The sequence below is a fragment of the Episyrphus balteatus genome, chromosome 1, assembly GCF_945859705.1.
Source record: "Episyrphus balteatus chromosome 1, idEpiBalt1.1, whole genome shotgun sequence".
Taxonomy (NCBI): Eukaryota; Metazoa; Arthropoda; class Insecta; order Diptera; family Syrphidae; genus Episyrphus; species Episyrphus balteatus.
In genome coordinates, this window is record NC_079134.1 from 133,368,314 (window position 1) to 133,389,842 (window position 21,529).

The following is a 21,529-nucleotide window of genomic DNA, read 5'->3' on the forward strand; positions in this document are numbered from 1 at the left end:
TTTATTATGGCTTCTTAAGTTTGAATTTATTTTTATTCAATAAGTCCACTTTACGTTCCCCGTATTTTTTTTCTATGCAAAAAAAACACGGTTTTCGAGCACGTCTTCTTGAAATATTTTTTTTTTTCTTCTTAAATTAGCATTATAATTGGATACTATACTAATCTAGGCGTATTTTCAAAAACTTGAGAAAAAAAGAAATATAAATATTTCTCTAGAAAACTATTATTGCTTATTTAAACATCGTTGTTAACTTAAGGAGGCAATTATTATTCTTTTGTGGTTTTTTTTCTTTTCTTTTTCTTTTTACTTTTCTAAGGACTTGATTTCAGGTTCAATTAGCTTATATTTAGATGCAGTTGCTTCCGGCAGCATTTGTCGTGTGTTATAATTTTGAATAAGATTTTGTGAAATTCGATTGAATTCACCGTCCACATCAAATAATGCTTTGGAAAAGAACTCACTAAATAATCGGCCCATATATTGATCCTTTGTTGATGGCCACCAACCTTCCAAAAATCCAATATGACCACCACGAGCAGTTACAACTATAGCAACATGGGTTGACTGTTCAGCTGCTTTAATTGGAATAGCTGGAAAGGCAAATAAAAAAAAGTTAATTACTTTTTTTTTTTTTGTAAAATAGCTATTGGTTATTTTTCGAAAAACTTTTTTTCTGTCCCAAAACCGGATCTTTAAAAATGTTAAGTAATGTGTAATGCAAACAACTTTTTTTACAAAATCCTCATTATTGGAACGTAAAGGTCAAAAAATTATGAATTAGGTTAAAAAATGAATTGTTTATGTTTATCTATATAAAAAAAGTTACACATACACCACAGTGGCCCAAGTTTACATTAAAAGATATAGATGGTTTTAAAAATTTATAGACTTTAAATATGAGCCATTGTATTCATATTTTTTACAGTCGTTCGATTTGACACCTAAGCAAATTTCTTAAGACGAAAGGATTTCATTCAATTGAAATCGAAGACTTCAATTTAGAGTCGATTTATGTCAAATAAAATGCAAATTTACAAATTTGGTAAATGTCATATTATTTTCAAGTAAAATTTCTACCTGAAACCACTGAAAAAAGTACGTTTTCTTTTTATGTTTGCATTGGAAAAACAATTTATACATCATAAAAAAGAGAGAATAACAATAATTTATGTATGTATTTTCCCATTAATTTTAGGGTACAGCCATTTTTTTTTTTTTTTTTTTTTTTTTGAAAATTCAATTTATTGTAATAACAAATCATTTTTTAGAAATAAAGACGTAACAAAAAAAAAAATATTTTGTGATAAAATTTTAATCATTTTTGTTCATTGTGAAGAAAATTCTAATCCACGGATAGAAACAAAATTATAAAAATATCACTGACCAGTTTTCATTAAATTGCTATGCTTGCAAAATACTACCAATTGTTTTAAAATCGTTAGAGAGTTAAAAAAATGGTTTGCCCATGGCAACTTAATTTTGGCCACAAAAGAAATATTTTGTTATATGTATTAGAATAAGACAACACTTTTAATTTCAACCAAAACACTGAGGGACCCACTTTTTTCCATTGAAAGCAAAAAAAATAAATGTATAGCTTTTAACATGAACATTGAACATAGTAGAAATGACAAAGGTGATCCAAGTATTCTAAATTTTTTACTACATCTTACAATTTTTATCGTTACACTTTTTGAACTAAAGTATCTATTCGGGTACATTTTTAAATCAAAATCTTACCATCTAATGGTTGGAATGGATCATCCGCCGCACTCAAACAAAGCAAAGGCACAGAAATCTTATGTAGTTTATTGTGCAAAGTTGCATCACTATAATAGTCATCAACATGAGCGTATCCAAATTGTTTTGAAGTAAACATACTATCAAACTCTTTAATTGTACGGGCCTTGAAAAGAATATTTAAACAAAATTAATTAATCTGACAATAAATTGATTATAAAATTCGTGACTTACCGACATAATCTTATCAATATCAACATCAGTATCACGGAAAATTTGACAATTACTTAAAGTCTTACAAAGACTTGATGCAAGATGCCGCCCTAAAAGGCTATTTAGTATTGGCTTTTCAATACTTGCACAACCTAATTTTATAAAGGGGATTCTATGAATGAACTTAAAAATGAAGCAATTGCATATTTAAACTCACCTTTTACTACATCCCAAGGGACTGAAATAATCTTTGCTGCCGTCAGTATTTTATTTGATTGTTCACTATGTTTAGCTAAGTAGTTTCCTATTGATAACATTTAATTAAATCATAGGTATTGAAATCATGAGAAATTGTACAAAATTACCCAATATCAATCCACCCATTGAAATTCCAGTGGCTCCCAATTTAACATCGGGATGTGATTTTTTGACATGGTCAACAACTTCAGACAAATCTTCACAATTTGCTGCACAATACAAACGTGGTGTTTTCAACTCAACACCACCCAAGCCTCGATTATTAAAAACCACAACTCTGATGCCTTCATTATTAGCAGCTGTCACAAGGCATTTAATATAATCAGCTTGAGATTCACCTAAAAGAGTAAACAAAAAAAATTTATGAGTCTTAAATTTTCTAATAAACTGAAAAGATGAGCTTCCAAGTATTTACCTGTTAAACCAGGCAAAATAATTATCACAGGAGAATTTTCATCACAACCTTTTTCTAACCAGTCTAAAGCTACTTCACCTCCATCTTTTAAGCCTAATATCTCTCTGAAAAGATTTTAATATTAAAAAAGTTGCTTGTATAGTTTTCTCTTGAACTTACCTTCTATATTCGATATTTGCTAAATTTGTAGCACGTATTATACTGGCGAAGACTGTTTGGGCCCGACTTTCTACACACCAAAACGTCGGCCAAAATTTCATTTCCAATGTGGGAACGTTTTTAAGAAGAAAATCTTTAAAGGGTCCATTTGATACTGCTAAAATTGGCCTCTGAAAAAAAACATGATGAAGGATGTTTAATAAAGTAAAATTTTATCAAATATATTTTTATAAGCAAAAGTTCTTAAAAATTAACTATGTATTTGGTATAAATATTTAAATGTTTAAATAAGTAACCGTTTCGACTCAGGGGATACGATTTTTAACTTTTTTTTGTGAGAACTGCAAAATAATGTAGGTACATATTCCTACCTTAACAAGTGTGCTCGTTCTAATGAGTAATTACAATTTTCATACACTTCCATCAATAATTTTTGATGAAATATTTTAATGACTAGACCCCGTGATAAGCTTTAAAAAGCAATAATTTAAATTTTATTATCTGAAGGCCGCCAGACATTCATATATTCTTAAGAAAGTCTAAAATTATCTCTGTATACATTATTGAAGATATTATGAACCTGCGTTAATAAGGGTTATCTTTATGGCAAAATATTATCCAAGAACACTTAAAATACACATTGCAGAGAAAAACATATTTTAAGATAATAAATAAGATATTATTTTTCGTATTGTTGAACCCTATGGAAATAGGAAAAATTCTTCATTTGATACATTTAGATAAAATTGGTTGGTGCCCCAGGAGTTTCTTGAATAAGTGAAATGGTTTAACAATAGGTGGCGTTCAACCAAGTCTTTTTTATAATTTCAAAAGTTAAAGAATTTATTGTAATTTTAAATTATGGGCTATTTTTCCTCCAAGATTTCTTAGAAGCATCTGCCTTAGTAAATAAAATACACGATTTGATCACACCTACTTGCTCTAAAATGCTCTAAAAGTTCAAGCATTTGGTTAGTTTATAAGAAAAAAAAAATCATGTGTGCAATTCACACATGGTAGAAGTGAAACCTTTAAAAATAATTTTTCTTGTTAAAAAAAATCGAATAAATCTACCTTATTTTTATTCCATCACCTTTAAATCCATTTTTTTATATGACAGCCTATAGTATATCTTACATCAGCTCAAAGTATTTATATCGACCATGTCTATACAATATCTACAAAAAGAGCTAGAATTTTTTGAACCCAATCACTTTTCATCAAAAAAGCAAAAAAAAAAATCAATCTTTTTTCTCTTCTAACGAAATTTCAAACTGATATTACGGTACTTCCTACACTGGTGGCAACAGATCTCCACAGGTATTTTGAGGTATTTTTCAAGTTTTTCAATTTCAGATTGTGTAACCTGTAGTGCAAGTACCTACCGTTATGTGTAATATGTATATCAAATGAAAGGTTATACTATCAGCAAAATTTGTATGTGCTATAGATCAAAAGATATAACGTGTTTAAGAACATCTTTTTACCATTATCTCAAAATTTTGACTATGAAATTAATTGAAATTTCGCACAATTATAGCATAAATTTCATTCATCTATTTATTAAAACAAAATAGTTATAATCAATTGATTTTTCCTGTCGCTTTTTCGTTTCATCTTGTTTCAAATGGCTCCCGGAAATAACGCTATAGGAAATTACGCCAAATTTTTTTTGGAAAAAACGCCAGAAAATTTTTTTTGGTCAAAATTGGAAAAAAAACACCAGAAAAAAGTTTGGAAAATAAGGCAGAAATATTGGAAATTGTGCCAGACAGCTATGGAAAAAGAGCTGAACAGTGAAATGGAAATAAGGCCAGAAAATAATACATTCTGGCTTAATTTCCACAATCCGTTTTGGAAAAAGAGCCTGAAAATTAATAAATTCTGGTTTATTTTCTTTTTTCATTTTGGCCGGTCACCCTCCAATTTTGAGCTGTGAGTACATTTTGCTTGAATTTTTATGATTTTTTTTGGGGTTTTTTGCATTTTTCTCAAAACTTGAGTGTGACCGGGCAAAACGGACTTGAAATTCGAATTCAGCGGGTCCAAAAACATATAGAAAGATAGGTCTGGTTCCTGGTACATGACACTTTTTTTTTGTGTGCCGGTGTAATTAAGCATACGAAAATTAATTAGCGATGTTACGAAAACTAAATTTAATTATTTTAGTATTTTTTTCTGGCTCTTTTTCCAAAACAAAAAAAACACCAGTTGGTTTCTGGCTTTTTTTCCAATTTTGTTTGTCTTTTTTTCCATTTTATGAAATGGAAAAAGCACCAGAATTTTTTTTGGAAAAAATGTCAGAAATTCTGGAAATATTCCCAGAAAAGTTTTGCACTTTTTGCCTAGGAAATAAATTGCACGACTGGGGTCGCACGTACTTGCTCTTATGCTTAAAGTAACTATAATGTTAAAGCTTTTTATTCAAGAAATTTAAAATTCGATATTTTGAAGAAATTTCATAAGTAGTATAAAAAAATTAAATCTGTTTTTATAATTAATAAAACTCCGTTTTAAAATATCTTAAAAAAAAAAACAAATATGCCATTTTATTTCTCGTATAAAAAGGTATTTTTAGAAAAAAAATTTTGAAAATTGTAGGAGCCGTTTTTTAAAAAAATAATTTTTTATATATAAAATTTTTTTAACATTTTTCAAAAAAAAAGTTGGTATGCCATTTTGAAGAAATAATTAATTTACACATAAAAACTAAATTTCAAAATTTTTCATTGATCCGTTTTCAAAAAATTGATTTTTTTAAAAAAAATTTTGAAATATTTTTTAAAAAACCAAAAATGCGTTTTTTGAAAATTTTCTAAAATTTTAATATTATCTTTACTTACACACTTTTGTATAAAAATTTTCATTTAAATAGGGTTAATTTTGTACGAGATATTCAGAAACGAAAAAAACCGTTATATGACAGGTACCGTTAATAACGGTACAAAAAATATTTTTTTTATTTAAAAAGTTGGCCCTTATGTGTAGTATTACACACAAAAATTTTAATCAAAATCGTTAGAGCCGTTTTTGAAAAAAATTAACTTTTCTATTTCCGTTATATGGCAGGTACCGTTAGTTTTGGTCATAAAAAAAAAATTTCAATTTCCCCTCTAGGGAATCACCAAAAACTGCTAACTACTAAGTTTGAAGAAAATCACTTCACTCGTTTAGGCTGCAGCTCCAGATAGAGACAGACGGACAGACAGACAGACAGACAGACAGACAGACAGACAGAATTGCCGGACCCACTTTTTTGGCATTCTCCATCATCGTAATGTCATGTAAAATTGTTATCTCGAGTTCGATTTTTTTTACGAATCCTAAACTTGCCCTATAGTACCTATATCGCAAGTAAAAAAGCCAGATTTTGTATGAAAATTTTTTTGGCTTTTTTTCCAAAAAAAAATCTGGCATAATTTCCTATGAAGTAATTTCCGGGAGCCTTTCAAATCACTACGATACTAAAGAAGTTTTCACTTCAAAAAAATTAGAGGTTACAATTTTGTTTTTTCATTTTATTTTTCCAAAACTTTTTGTGAAAAAAATGAATGCATAAAATCGTTAAATTTGATATAAAAATTGAGAAAAATTTGTTTACTCAATTACGAGATATACAGATGATAACCAATGTATCAATTTTAGCAAAAAATTTCTTCAATTTTTCGGAGAATTACGATTTAATTCAATTAAATCTTTAGGGCTATTTTTTTGAAAAAAATTTCAATAATATGGAAAATATTGTATACGATCTAAAAAACTTTTAAGATAAATTCACAGAGAAAAATATGACCCGCTAAAAACTAACAGATTGCCATATTGTTTTACCTTCCATACATTTCATAAGGAAATCTTATTAAAATCAACGATTAATAAGGTTTTTCTAAGGAGATTTCTTATTATTTTTATAGAGAAAATCTTATTAAAATTTGACTGAAAAGTTGATTTTTTTTGCAACTTAGCACTAGAACAAAAATCGCGATCAATATTTTCATGACAGGTTGGTTCAGGTGGTAAGGTGGGCGACTAATGATTTGAAGTCTCCAGTTCGATTCTTTCGTTTTTTTTATTTTTTTGCAGATTTTAAAACAATGAGAAAAACCGATTGTTTTAATAAGGTTTCCTTCTTGGATGAAAACCATAGAGAAATTTTATTGTTTTTGTTCTATTTTATGTGGTCTATTTTTCTCTGTGTTAAAACACGGGTCTTAAAAGTCATCTTCACCAATTTTCAAGCAAGTCCATCTATCCATTTTGAACCCATTTCGATGTACAGATTGACGTACAGCAGCATAGTCACCTACACGCATAGATGTAAATGAAGTTTGTATTTAGCTGTGTTTAATAAATAGGGATTATTTTTGATTAAGACCTCTTATCCCAATATACAAATTAGTTGTGCCCTCTGTCTAATTGACTAAAAACAATAAGTCACTAAAGGTTATATTATTTAAGTGAACGTTATTATGCTATTAAAAGAACTTCATGACAATGTAGAATATACGATTTTTTAGGGTATTATAATTATAGCAAAACTTAAATTAAAATGTATAATTTATTATAATTAAAAAGTTATATTAATTTATAGACAAGGCCAATAGTGAGCGAAATTAATTTTAAAGTGACTTAAATAGACTTTAAAAGGAATAATTAATTGCATGTTTTCCTGTGTAAATTAAAAATAAAAACTTCCTGGTATTTTAAAACTATTACGTTGGCTATCATGAAAAATGATCTCATTCTAAAATTGAACTTTGTTCGCAATGCATTTTAATCTACCCACACAACATTCTACAAAAGTTCCAACTAAATGTTAATAACTCACCTTTACAACCTGAATGAAATAATATACCACATACGCAAAACCAGCGAATGTTACCACATGCCATCTCGGAAGATTTGATAGGTAAAAATATAGGTAGTCAAACATTACAGAGTTCCTGAAAAAAAAAAGAAAAAAGTATTTTTAATATTTATTTTACCCATTAGAACATCATGTAAACATAAGTAAGACGTCACATATAATCTCCTCGAAAAGGCGGCAAAAATAATTACATTCAATTTGTTTATTTTAGAGTATATATGTATTTATACATATATACACATATCCTATCGTGCCAAATGACATGAAGAAAAAGCTAAATAAAAAAAAAATTAATCGTGACACGCTGTCTCGTCTGGCAATCAATTTCAAGTGCAATTTTGTTAAAATTAGAAGTTTCCTATCTAAGAACAAATGAACGCAAAGTTTTGTGTTTGCAGTCGGATATTACAACTGTGCAACAATGATACAGTTTTTTTTTAAATTCTATATTATTTTTAGTTCCCATAAAAAAGCTTATTCAGAACAAAGTATAACCGCATGCATCACCATTTAAATAAATTTTCCAATCTAAATTGTTCTATCTACGTATGTATTTGTGGCTGAGAAAATTATCTTTATTTTTCCTTATACAATAAATTGCTTAGATTTGCAAATAAAAGGGCTCGATTGTTTCCCACTCTTTTAAGTTATCATTGGGTTATCTAAGGAGATCAAATGTTATCAGTCCGAGACAGTATTTAATATTTTTATTTTTTTTTTCAAATTCAAAGTATTTTGATATGAATGAACATTGATGTTGATTCAGATTTGTTTTTTTTTTTCTATTATGGCAGCATTTTCTCAAGCACTTTATGCGGAAGTTAATTATAGAATTTTCAAATTGGTCATTGCTCAGTAAATTTTTTTGAATTTTGAGAATGAATCGCATATTATTAAGAATGAATTTAAAAATTTGTACAAATTAAAATGAAGAAAAGCGAAAACGAATAAATCGGAAAGATTCTTTTTGTTAGTGTCATACTTACCCACACCATTAACTTAGGACTTTCATCAAGTTTATCTCATTTTATGTCATTTTATTATAAAAGAAGCAAATTATTTGTTTAGCCTGACAATTTTTTTTTGTTTTTATAAAATGAAAAAAAAACACTCATACGCCATAGTGACCCGTTAGCATTTATATTTAAATTAACTGAGTTTAGTTAAAGGGAATTGGTGTACAAAAATATATGATAAGAAATAATGAATTAAGACAATATAACTCTTTAAAATAGACTAAAATAAAGGAAAAGAAACGGGAAAGGTTCGAGTTTCTTTTTTCAAAACTAGTAGATATTACTTGCGTTTCTTATACGAACTCAAATTAAACACTGTCTTATTTTTTCTTTGAATTCTTTAACAAGTCCGCAAAAGTTTATCTCAGTAAGTTAGAACCATAAAACAGAAGATTTCAAAAAAAATAAAATAATAAAATTTTTGTGTTTATGCAAGGTGATTTCCAATTTGTAAACCAAACAACTACATCGTTTCTATTTACACAAGGCAAAATAAAAATTCTGTGAGATAGAGAACTTTTTGCTTCATAATGAAAAACTATTGCAAAACACATTTTAACTCTAAAAATTTCTTTGTTCCAAACAAAATTAGTTTTAAATAATAAAAAAAATAATTAGGAATAAGAACGTAGTAGTGACCGCTTAAAATATCAGGCTCCAGGTTAACTGGAGCCGGCTATAAAATTTTTTATATAATGTATATAACATACAAATGGTTCAGGTAGTACACAGATATCCACTTTCTTGTTTGTGAAGTTCCTGTCCCATTAGGGTGGGATATAAGACCGTATTTAAATTATGTATGAGGGACTATGTCACTGTGTCTATTTTTTCATTAGAATTTGATTTCTTTAACTTAAAAAGCATATACAGTATTAAAGTTGAAAGAACCGAAATGGCATAATAGGTAAATCTATGGACTGCAATGCCTAGGGTTCTAAATTCAGCCTCCTTTTGCAAAAATTTGACGAAGAGTATTATCATTATGAATATAATCGTTTTAATTTTTTTAATTGTTTTGATTCCGATCCCTCAATTCTTGCCAACCTATTACACTTACTGGTTAGACGAGAGTTCATGTTCATGTGGTCATGCCACAAAATGAAAAATTTAATGAAATTCGAAAAAAAAACGTTATTTTGGCTGTTTTTCAAGTTATGCTTTAATGTGTGGTAATTTTGTTCCACATAATTTGTAAAAAATGTCAACAAGATCTGTTTTCTTCATCCAAAAACTGTGTTAATTATTGCAATATCTCTTTTATTGTCCGAGATATCGTAAGAAAGCAAAGACTTACTCGACTTAATATTAAGTTTAAGTTCACTTATCAACAAGATTTTTTCCACAAGCATCTAAATATAGAAAACATTAGAAATGATTTTTGTCTTCAATATAATTGGAAGTTTTATAAGCCAATGCATCATTATTGCCAAAAATTAGTTATTAGAAATCATTACAGACTAAAAAATTTAAGTATTTTTTGAGATTGTTTGCATATTTGACAAAGTTATGTCAAAAATCATATGTATTTGACCCACGGTCTGTGATCACATATCAACAAGAATTATGTTTCAAATCTTTAAAGCAGTTTTAGAGAAAATATAGTTTTTTTTTTGTTATATTTGGTCAGAAAAATTTTTATTTTCCCTTACTCTGAGCTTCATGACCCACAAGGAAGATAAAAAATAAAAATTTTATATTCAAGGTCCTTAACATTTGTCCTTTCAATAGATCAAGGGGCACGGTAGTGCCCAGCCAAGTTCTCTAGCAACTTTGGCACTACACCCTTATTTACAGGAAACAACTCAGGCCAATTTCGACCTCCCTCTAACTTCCACACCAAAGATGCTAGAAATTTCAGCGTTTTACGATGAGTAGTTTCTGAGATATAGGGCTTCAAAAATCGCAAAAACCGTAACTGACTGACTCACTCACTCCACTCACTGACAGATCATCAAAATTATGGAGAACTTCCCGTTAACGTAGAAACTTGAAATTTTACACGGTGATAGGGCTTGTGGTGTATGCAAAGGGAAAAATCGAAAATTTTGAGATTTTCAATTCAGGGGGCGTGGCATCCGCCCATTTCCGCTGAATTATCATCAAATATTATAGATCACTTCTGATTATCGTAGAATCTTGAAATTTGGTAGAATGGTAGAGATGGTAGTTTATACAAAGGAAAAAAATTTAAAATTTGAGAATTTCAGCCAGGGGGCGTGGCAACCGCCCATTTCCGCCGAATTTTCATTAAATATACCTAATAGAGCACTTCTGATTATCGTAGAATCTTGAAATTTGGTAGAATGGTAGAGATGGTAGTTTATACAAAGGAAAAAATTTAAAGTTTGAGAAGTTCAGCCAAGGGGCGTGGCAACCGCCCATTTTCACTGAATTTTCATCAAATATAGAGATTTTCAATTCTACAGCCATACCTTGCAAAAAGTAGTGGAATCACAACAAAAACATTACTGTTAAAAAAGGAGCCAAGTTCTCCTATGTTGAAATTATGCTGGCACAAAAAGTACTGAGATGTAAAAGTGTACCAAGTTCTAAAGTTTTGGTTCAAATTCGTATCAATAAAATTTTGATTGTTTACTTGGCAATTTTTGAAATAACTTTAAAAATCGGTAATTAAAAGAAAAATTGTCAAGAGAACAATCAAAATTTTATTGATACGAATTTGAACCAAAACTTTAGAACTTGGTACACTTTTACATCTCAGTACTTTTTGTGCCAGCATAATTTCAACATAGGAGAACTTGGCTCCTTTTTTAACAGTAATGTTTGTGTTGTGATTTGTATTACACGGAACAACTCCCAATGAATAAATGAAAAATTTTGAATTTTTTAATTGTCTTGAGGTATTTTTTTTTTATACCAGCTTAGTTAAATAAGACCGCTTAAGATATTACTGAGCAAGTCATCAGTTTAGCATAAAAACTTTATTTTATATCTACAATTTAATAGTTAAATATTCACTTGTAATAAACTTTTACGCGAAAACTTTTATGAATCAGAAAAAATCGACAAGTTAATGATACTTGTAGTTATTCGAGTTCTTTATAAATAAAAATATTATTTAATTAAAAAAGCACTTTATTAATAGCAAGTAAATATGTATGATTTTTAATTATTCTTTCTTAGTAAAACTGTTTGGTATTTTACAGAAGAGGTGGGTTCAATTATGTATTAGTAGATAACCATAACCAGATGCAAATTTTTGTTCAGCTTCCTCTCACGTTTTCGATGACCAGACAAACAAGTATTCTATTTTAATGCATTTATTTCTTGCACAAAATTGAATACCCTGTGAATCCTTCGGATACAAACTGTGAAATTAGAAATTTCACAAAATTTCTTCCATTAAAAAGTAAACAAGTGATTTGTTTTGTTTTCTCAATATAATTGGCACCAAAGTTGAAAAAAAAAGAATTCTATTCAAATTGCATTGATTGCAAAGATATCTAAGTTTGACCACAGAAACCTGTACTGAATAAATTAATTCACAGAAAAAATGACCAAAATGACTCACATTAAGATTTATTTTGATTGAAGTTAAATGCTTCTTTTACGCAAATTATTTTATTAAATGAAAACCAGTAAACGAATGAAATTGATTGTTTATGTTTTAATCGAATTGTATTAATATCAAAATAGTTTATGATTATTCACACAACAGTTCACTTTGAAAGTTTGAGTTGAACTGCAAAAGCGCAGACTATTAGGTACCTAAATTGTAGTCGAAACAAAACAACCAGCTGATAAGTTGATAAGAATGTTAAGAGCTTATATTAGCACACGATCTCATTGCATGTATAAAAAATAAGGGTTTTTTTGTTTAATAAGTGTATGCAATGGTTCAATTAAATAATTTAATTAATTATCTAACTAAAACAAAGTAACTAATTAAAAATTCCAGTAGGTATTAGCATTTTTATTTACACCGAAATTAGATGACAGACGGTCGGTCGGTGTCAACTGTCAACAATAGAAGCGTTTCGAATCACCGAATACGAATAAGCAAAAGTTAATTACGAGTACTTTAACTTTTAACAACTTTAAGCTTTTATTTCAAATAAAAAATGAAAATATATTTAATGTAACAGTGACGATTTAGAACTACCAAGGGATTTACAAAATCCAAAATTTGTTGGCATAACTCTATAATTATTATTTTATTTATGATTTCTGCTTATACACAAACAACAACATCAACAGAGAGCGTTCTTCGTTCGAATAATACAACTCGTTTAAAAATAAACTCAATTTTTTGTTTGAAGGACAAAGTCCAATAAAACTTCTCTCTCGCAATCACAATCGTCGTATGTCGTATCATAGCCGTCCGTTCCGTCGTAGCGGTTTAGCGGCGCGTTTCGCGTAAAGCGTTATTATACTCAAACATAGATAATGAGTAAGTCGAGTGGGTTGAAAGAACATTTTTTAAAATATAGAGACCATTACCACGTGATTTTATTTAGGGTTTTTGTCTTTTTTCAAATTTATGTATATACATAATTTAATCAAAATAAAAACAAACATTTTAGACCTACTGGTTATAGACTAGCGCCAAAATGCTACCTTGCTGACGTAAGCCCAAGCCCCGCATCTGTGATTCGGGTTGTACAACACGTACATTTTGCCCTGTCATGGTTTGTCGGCGGCGGCGACCGCGGCACCATTCTGTAGTTTCGCGGATACTTTTGGTCGTAGCAGCATTAAATGAACTGGCTAAGAAGACCGGTCTTCTTAGGAAAGATTTTGGTAACACTAACATTCGCACTCACGGTTGATCGTAAACTGAAAAATCGAGTGGAATTGACAAAATCTTTTCTCTATGATGAAAATTTTACACTCGGTTTCGGTTCGGTTGTCGATAAAATTAATTCAAATGAAAATGAAAATTTATATTTATTTAAAAAAAAGCACACACCATGTGCTCACAAAGTTTTGTACGATACTAACAAAATAAAATAAAAAAACAACAAACAGAACGTCAAATAATCTGTACTTTTGTGATAATTCCTACGTTCTTACTCGAATGAAAACCCACTCAAGTAAAACTGTTTTGAGATAAAAAAAAAAAAAAATAATATTGTTTATTGTTTTTGTTATTCATTGTTTTTGGGGGACTTTCTATTTGTATCGTCCCCTCCAATTATATAATGTTTATTTATTGTATGACGACGACTATGAGATGAGGAAGAGTAATGATAGAATAGATACAAAAGTATCTTTTGATTAAAATTATGAGCAAGGTCATTTGTGGCTATCTTTTTGTTGGAGCTTTTGAATTAAAATAGGTATGATATAGACAAACATTGTAGGAAAATAAAGAGTCATTGTATAGACCTCTTATTATCTTCTGACTGGCGCTTACGCTTACCACCTGTCAAATTGGTGTACTCGACTCGGTTAAGTTTGTGTGAAAATTGAACTTTGCATCAGAATGTGCCATATTAAATTTTCAAGTAGATACACAGGCGTATTTTGTTTATTGGTTTTTTTTGCGAGCAAAATAGCGAGCGAGAAAAATAATATTTTTTAAAATAATACAATGACTTCACAAGAGATATAAAGAAATAAAGATGGTCAGAAAAACAAACATACAAATAGACAAAAGTTCTATTCTGGACAACGTCTATTAATCCATTTAACCAATTTCCTGTTAATGTATTTCATCCCTGAACTGGGAATATTTAACTTGACAATATTTTCTGAAATTTCATTTTCAGAAATTTAATTGTGTTCAGTGGTAGGGTTACCAAAAAACAAAAGATTTTAGATTTTATAACTTAAATTTTATTTCTGAGTATAATCGAATTATGTAATGTTGTGCATTTGGATATTCTAAGAAACTCGTTTGATTGTTTGATGGATATCACACCAGCTGCAACAATTTAATCGAATTTCAAAGGTATTGAATTTTACTCACATGGCGTTTCGGTAGGTACTGATTCTTAATCCTCTTATTTCTTAAAAAAAAATACCTTCTCACGGTGGAAAATAAAATTTCTCGATTCTTTATATTCTTGACAAATTCATCATCACCTGCTCCCTTATACTACTTTCCTACAAAGGTAGTTTTAAAAAAATCAATAGAGGGATTTTGGGGAACTTTGAACCTATATAGAAATTGATTGCCTCGATGCCAATCACAAAAAAAATTCATGAATTAATTTGTTTGACCCTAGCTCCTAACTTTTCAGAATTTAAATCCATAGTAAAAGCATTTTAGAAAAATAGTTTTTTTTTTTGTTATGAATTTTTGACTAGAAAGTGAGGATCAAACAAAAAATCAAAATCTTAAAAACACTGGAAGTTTCAACTTCCTTGCATTTAAAACTTGCAAAAATGGCTAACAAACTATACACTTTGGTTTGAGGTGTTGATTATATACTAAACAAATGGCACACCAATTTGTTTTTGAAATTAAAAAAAAAAATATTTATTCTTTGATTAAAAAAAAAAAATATGTTCAAATGATTATAACCTTTTTTTATGCATATAAAAATAAGAAATCAAATTTTATCATTTTTTTTTTTTAGCTCATTCATTTGAGATGCTTGTTATTGCCTTTCAAGAACTAATTTTATGTTTATTATTTTTTTTTCATATACATACCTACATAGTTTTATTTACTTTAACACTGTCATAATCATAACTAAAAAAGATATGAAAACTAAAAATTATGTAAAAAGCTAGTTTCTAACACAAAACTAGTGCTCGTTCAGTTTTTAAAGCTAATAAATGACTTTTTACAGGATTAAATTTCCAATAATTTTTGCATTAGTAACTCAAAATTCGTGATTTTTGACAGTATTCAAGTAAATTAGTGATATGTACATTTATTAAATTTGCATATCAAGAGTTTTAAGAATTTGATTTCAGTATTTTTAGGCGCAAACTATAGAAAATTTAGCTAGCTTAAAGACCGTGATACATCATTTTTGTCAACAACTGGCCTTAAAAGCTAAATTTAAAAATATTGAAAAATTTTATTCGTATAATAATCATAAACCATAATCATAAACCAATTCTGCCAGAAATCAGAACCACTAGATTTATCATTTATCCTCTGAAAACAAAACGACAAATTTCTACGTAACGTGGGTTCGTTTTGTAGGTAAATGTCCTGGTGAAATATTGAATAAGGGTGCTTTCATAAATGCATGGTTGCGCAAGTCTGACGAATGCAAAGCTTTCATTAATGCAAATGACAAATGTCAGGTGTTCATAAATGTAAAACGCAAATATTTGCAGCGCAAATGTGCAAATGAAAAAATTCCCATGCGCAATGAATTTAAACTTGAAGAATGAAGGAACATGACGTAAAAAATGATAAAGGAACATGACGTAAAAAATGATACAGCTTTCTTTTATTTCTCAATTCTATCAAAATTTTGAATGGAAATTCAAAATTCAAGTCAAAATAACAAAAATAGCACCGAATTTCTTGGATATAATTAATTTGTAAATATTGACAGAAATGTTTAAAAAAAAGTTTTTTTTTTCTTAAAGGATGGAATTAACATAATTTATTGTTAATTTTAGAGAAGAGGCTGAATTGCAAATTAAAAATTTTGACAAATGGCGCAAATCAGAAAAAGTGTTCATAAATTCAAAGTAAAATACATGCGCAAATAGTTTTTCTGACATTAGTCTGATCGCAAATGACCGCATGTAAACAAAGCAACCATGCAATTATGAAACCACAAGCACCCTATACCTTTCTCACGCTTTCAAAAACTAAAACCTTTTACATTTTATCGTTATTGTTAGGTCATTTCATCCAACAAATATAAGTAGGTACCTACACCTAATGAATTAAATTTGTTCTTTGAACCGAAACACCATGTGTAAGGCGAAAGGAATCAAACTGAATGCGTGTTCACAATAAGGATTTTTCAATAAGTACTTTCGTTCGTTGGACACACATTATTCATTTTTCTCAAGAATTTCTCTGGCATGGTATGCTTTGTTATGCCCATAGCCCATTCTATACAAAAATGTAACAAAAGAAAATAAACTCAACTCAATACAAAAATCAATTGACCCGCTTGAATACCCTTGGCATTATAATGCAATCAAAAGTGAAAATATCCAACAAAACAACTATAGATGCATTCTACAAGTAAAGCCTTATAAAGAAGAATGCAAGGATGTAAGGATAATAAAATGCCGGTTTTGTGTTGTTATGAAAGAAATATGGGACTTGTTGAACTTTAGCAGGTCAGTTTTAAAGTGTGGCTTTGTTTCCAAGAGAAAATAATATATATATACAGGGTGTCCCAAAAGTTAACGTCGAAACGAAAACGGTAGATAGGGTAGGTGGTGACAGTTATCAGAAAAATAATAAAAAAAATCGCAGCCATATATTTTGTGAGTTATGGGCATTTGAAAAAAAGTCGAAAAAATGGTCACCCTGTGACGGTTTTTCATGTGCCGTGACTACAAATCTTAATTTTTCTCATTTTTTTCTTTTGTTACGGATCCGTGAATAACCCTGCTACCAAATGCATTCAAAAAATTTTACTCAGCTGCATCAGTTTTAAAGAAAATATTACTTTTTTGCTTAACTAAGTACTAAAACATTTTACATGACTCTTATTCAATGAACCGTAGTGTAAAAAAAATGCACTACGATTTTCGGCAAGTTACCTTAAAAGTTGGTGTGTTCAATTCTCTTTTCAAAATAGTATAACATTGTTGAGAATATTTCATAAATAACCGAGATACAATTTTTTTTCTTAAGAAATCTGACTGTTTTGTAGGTAATTTTTCCATATTATTTAAGTTTTGTAGCCTTTCAGAACCTTTCAGAATACAGAAACTTAAATAATATGGAAAAATTACCTACAAAAAAGTCGGATTTCTTAAGAAAAAAAATTTTATCTCGGTTATTTATGAAATATTCCCAACAATGTTATACCATTTTGAAAAGAGAATTGAATACACCAACTTTAAAGGCAACTTGCCGAAACATCGTTGTGCATTTTTTTTTACACTACGGCTCATTGAATTAGATTCATGTAATATTTTCTTTAAAACTGATGCAGCTGAGTTAAAATTTTTTAATGCATTTGATACCAGGGTAACAAAACAACAAAATGAGAAAAATTAAGATTTGTAGTCACGGCACATGAAAAACCGTCACAGGGTGACCATTTCTTCGACTTTTTTTCAAATGCCCATAACTCACAAAATATATGACTGCGATTTTTTTTTATTATTTTTCTGATAACTGTCACCACCTACCCTATCTACCGTTTTCGTTTCGACGTTAACTTTTGGGACACCCTGTATATTATAAAATAATTTGAACTGTATGCAATAATTTTTTATTTTTCTATATGTAAAAATTTCCAGAGTTTGTCATTTAAATGGAAACACTAAAGCATACATAAAAACAAAATTTTAAATTAATTCATTAGTCCGCTTTCGAAAGATTGATTTTTTTAAAGAATTTTTTTTTTTAATTCATAAAATTACTCTGAACCTTTGTGTAAATATAAAAATTCAGGTGGATGCTTCTACTTGATGTATGTTCATACATAAGGCTCAAATATTAATACTAATTCAACTAAAAAACCCAAAATGTATAAAGAGCTATTTAAGAATTCCAAAAGTCAAAAAGCCAATTCCAATTACCATAACAAATCGATAGGACTTATAGTTATCTTTTACCACGAACAAGGATACGTTTTATCCTCATCATAACTATCCAAATTTGGCAACCAGCCACTCTTGTGAAAATTAAATTATTATTTCCAATACCATAGAGAATCATTGAGAGCAAACATTTCAACTCCCAAAAGCAATGTCAAGGAAACCACACATTGTTATATAAATTCAAAGCCAAGGACAATTGGATACTCAATGCGGTACTTCATTTATGTATGCTCTTTTCGATTCCACTTTTAATGAAGTGGATTATGCTATTTCGAACATTAAGGTTGCACATTGCAGTATGTTTCAAAAATTGAAAGCTATTAAGCTATTAGACAATTCTGCTATCTGCAGCAAACACTAATAAATTACTGATTTAAATTGCCTTCGATATTTTAGAAAAGCAAAAAAATCAATACCATGTTCTGTTAGCTTCTAAAAGTAAAATCAGCAAAACTATATAATTGCATGATGGTAATTTTTTGTTTAACCTTTAAAAAGTAGGTAAGTAATGGATTAGCTCAAAAACTTATTCAATCACATACCTCGCTATTTTCCCAATTGTTAATATTTTGAGGCCGTTAACTTTAACTTTAATTAAGTTAAGTTGTGTTTCAATTTTACTTTGGAGTTAACCGAAGAGAATGGTTTATCACAACGACAAGCAATGGAAAATCAATTTTTGTTAAATTCAACAAGAAATTATTTTTCACACGTTCACTTAATTAATTATTATTAATAATTTTTAATCACAGGCACTATAAGGGTATAATGTGGCTAGGTACTGTTATTTTATTCTACTTAAATTAAGTAATTCTTTTTTTCTGGCTTTCAATAAGGGTTGTTCTTGTTTATATTGATTTGTAGGAGAGCTATTCCGACCGGGAGACCTACTTTGATAGCAAGTATTTCAGTACTGCAACTTTAAACCGGGGCGTAAGGTGTGTTGTTTGCTGTATAATAAAAGTAGTAGTGGTAGGCTTTAAAGCTTTAGAAAAGCACTTAGATATAGTAACTTAAAGTTTTTTAGCTTTTACCAAAATGTTTGTAGACCAGTTTCGAGACTTTTATGGAAAGCATAAAAACCAAACGCTTTTCATAAAACCTATTTGAAGCTAATCTAGTTGGAAGCTTTTTATTTTACTACTTTAAATTATCCCAAAGAATTTTTGAACTTAAGTCTCAGCAAAACACGAATTATTTTAGGCCTAAGTACCAAAAGTTGCAACACGATTCCATTAGAAATTATATATGAAGTAATTCTTAATTGAGGTGCACGAACAATACAGGGGTGGAATGGGTTAAGGCGATAGCCGGCTGCAGTGTTTTCGATAATCGTTTTTGACTGTCAAATACAATTTAATCATTAAAAACATTTGGATTTTTTTTAACCATAAATGTATTTTTTGAAAAAAAAAAAAACCTTTGGTTTAGAAAAAATTCTTTGAAACTGAAATATAGGCTTTCAGAAAGTCAGAAACTTAAAAAACGGCTCTATGAGGGCAGAGGTATCGTTGAAAAAGATTTTCGAAACAAAAACAAAATTCATAAAAATAGATCTAACAAAAATAACACTTGAATTTGTTCTATTAAAATCGTTTTTTATCAAAATTGTTTTTTATACAACTACTTAGCTATACGTGGAATTCTTTGAACCCGCGATATTTTTGTTGGCCCAGAACGTTAATGAAGGAAATTAACATTTTCCGCTAAACTGTTTACTTGCGATTATGTTAAGATCTAGAAGTTATGCAAACAAAATTGAGATAACAATCACACATAACATTATTATGATGGAGAAATGCAAAAAAAGTTGGTCCCGGAAGTCCGTCTGTCTATCTGACTGTAGGAAGGAGTGATTCACATCGAACTTGGTATGTAGCATTTATTGATGACTCTCCAGAGGAGTTTTTGGAACTAATTTTTTGGACCACAAATAACGGTATACCTGTCATATACAAAACTCGGTAAAGTATAATTTTCTCAAAAACGGCTCCAAGGATGTTGTTAAAAAAATTCAAATTTCAGTTTTTAGACAAGGCCCTATCTTTTTGCATTAAATTTTCGAAAATTATTTTTAACGGAATCATTTCAGCGATTTTTTTTATACAAAAAAGCATTAATATAGTTTTAATATACATCAGAAAAAAAATTAAAAACAAATAATTTTTTGATTTTTTTGAAAAATAAAATTTTGGAAAACAGGACATTGAATTTTTTTTTGTAATTTTGTTTTTAGATGTTGATTAGTGATTTCTACAAAATGGCATACCAATTTTATTTTAAAACTTTTTTCCAATTCGTTTTCAGATGTTGTTTTATTCCTTTGAAGAACAAATTTTATGTTTTTTTTATGAACATTTACCAAATTTCTATACAAAGTCTTAAAAATATTAGCAACTTGAACTCAAATGCAGGTTCGTGTGACTCAGTCGTGCATTTTATTTGTTTTTATTCTTAACCAAAACTTAAGTGAGAAAAGAGTTTTCGATTACCTCGCATATTACCTGAGAAAAGGTTTTAAATACGCGGAGTTTTCCGGACGTGAACAACTTTTCGCCCAGAACTCACAATAAGGGAAAAGTAATTTTCAATTTTTCCGGTGGAATCTTGTTCACATGAAATTTATACATTTATTTTCAAAATCATTCATTTTCAAAACATAACTTCTTTTTTTCAAAATTCGTTTATTTTTTTTAAATTTGTTCTCTAGGGTTAAGTACGCCTGCTTTAAAAATATGGAGTATCTACTCCATCTGTATCCGATTTTATCAAAAGACGACAAAAGCCCAGGACTTATCATGTTTTAAAAATAAACAGCAGATTCTCTATACTCTGTCAAAGCGTCGGAAAAAAAGTCGTAACCTTGCGCACAAAGGCACTGTCAGTTTTTATTTCATGGACCGATAGGGGTATATTTAAAAGGCTTAAACCCAATTTATCACCACCTGATCATTCTTTTTAGCGGAGTTATTCAAAAAATGCATTTTTTGGGATATTTTACTTCTAAGCTAATATCTTGCACTTGATTTTTGTTTTTTTTTTTTGGGAAAAAAAAATCAAAACCAAATAAATTTTTGTTGTTTTTTATTACTTTTTTCTGAATTGCTAAGAAAATGTGTTGGTGATCTTAATTTGTTTGCAGTTTAAAGTATGTTAACAGTGAGTTTTTCTTTGTAAAGCTTTCCTAAG

The 21,529-nt window shown here is 29.1% G+C and overlaps 1 protein-coding gene across 4 annotated transcripts; it reads right to left on the reverse strand.

The window, feature by feature from the left end:
• Positions 1-283: 283 nt before the first annotated feature.
• LOC129905282 (protein ABHD1) lies at positions 284-19,251 on the reverse strand. 4 transcript variants are annotated; one of them, XM_055980725.1, is made up of 9 exons: positions 18,883-19,251; positions 7,614-7,728; positions 2,789-2,958; positions 2,630-2,733; positions 2,322-2,552; positions 2,174-2,260; positions 1,978-2,108; positions 1,744-1,909; positions 284-593 (listed from the first exon to the last, which is right to left on the reverse strand). In XM_055980725.1, exons 2-9 carry the CDS (start codon positions 7,716-7,718, stop codon positions 307-309), a joined length of 1,281 nt encoding a protein of 426 aa, XP_055836700.1. In that variant the 5' UTR covers positions 7,719-7,728; positions 18,883-19,251; the 3' UTR covers positions 284-306. The 4 variants fall into 4 exon arrangements, with proteins under 4 accessions (XP_055836700.1, XP_055836697.1, XP_055836698.1 ...); XM_055980722.1 differs by lacking the exon at positions 18,883-19,251 and adding an exon at positions 13,222-13,712; XM_055980723.1 differs by lacking the exon at positions 18,883-19,251 and adding an exon at positions 13,250-13,681.
• Positions 19,252-21,529: the final 2,278 nt, after the last annotated feature.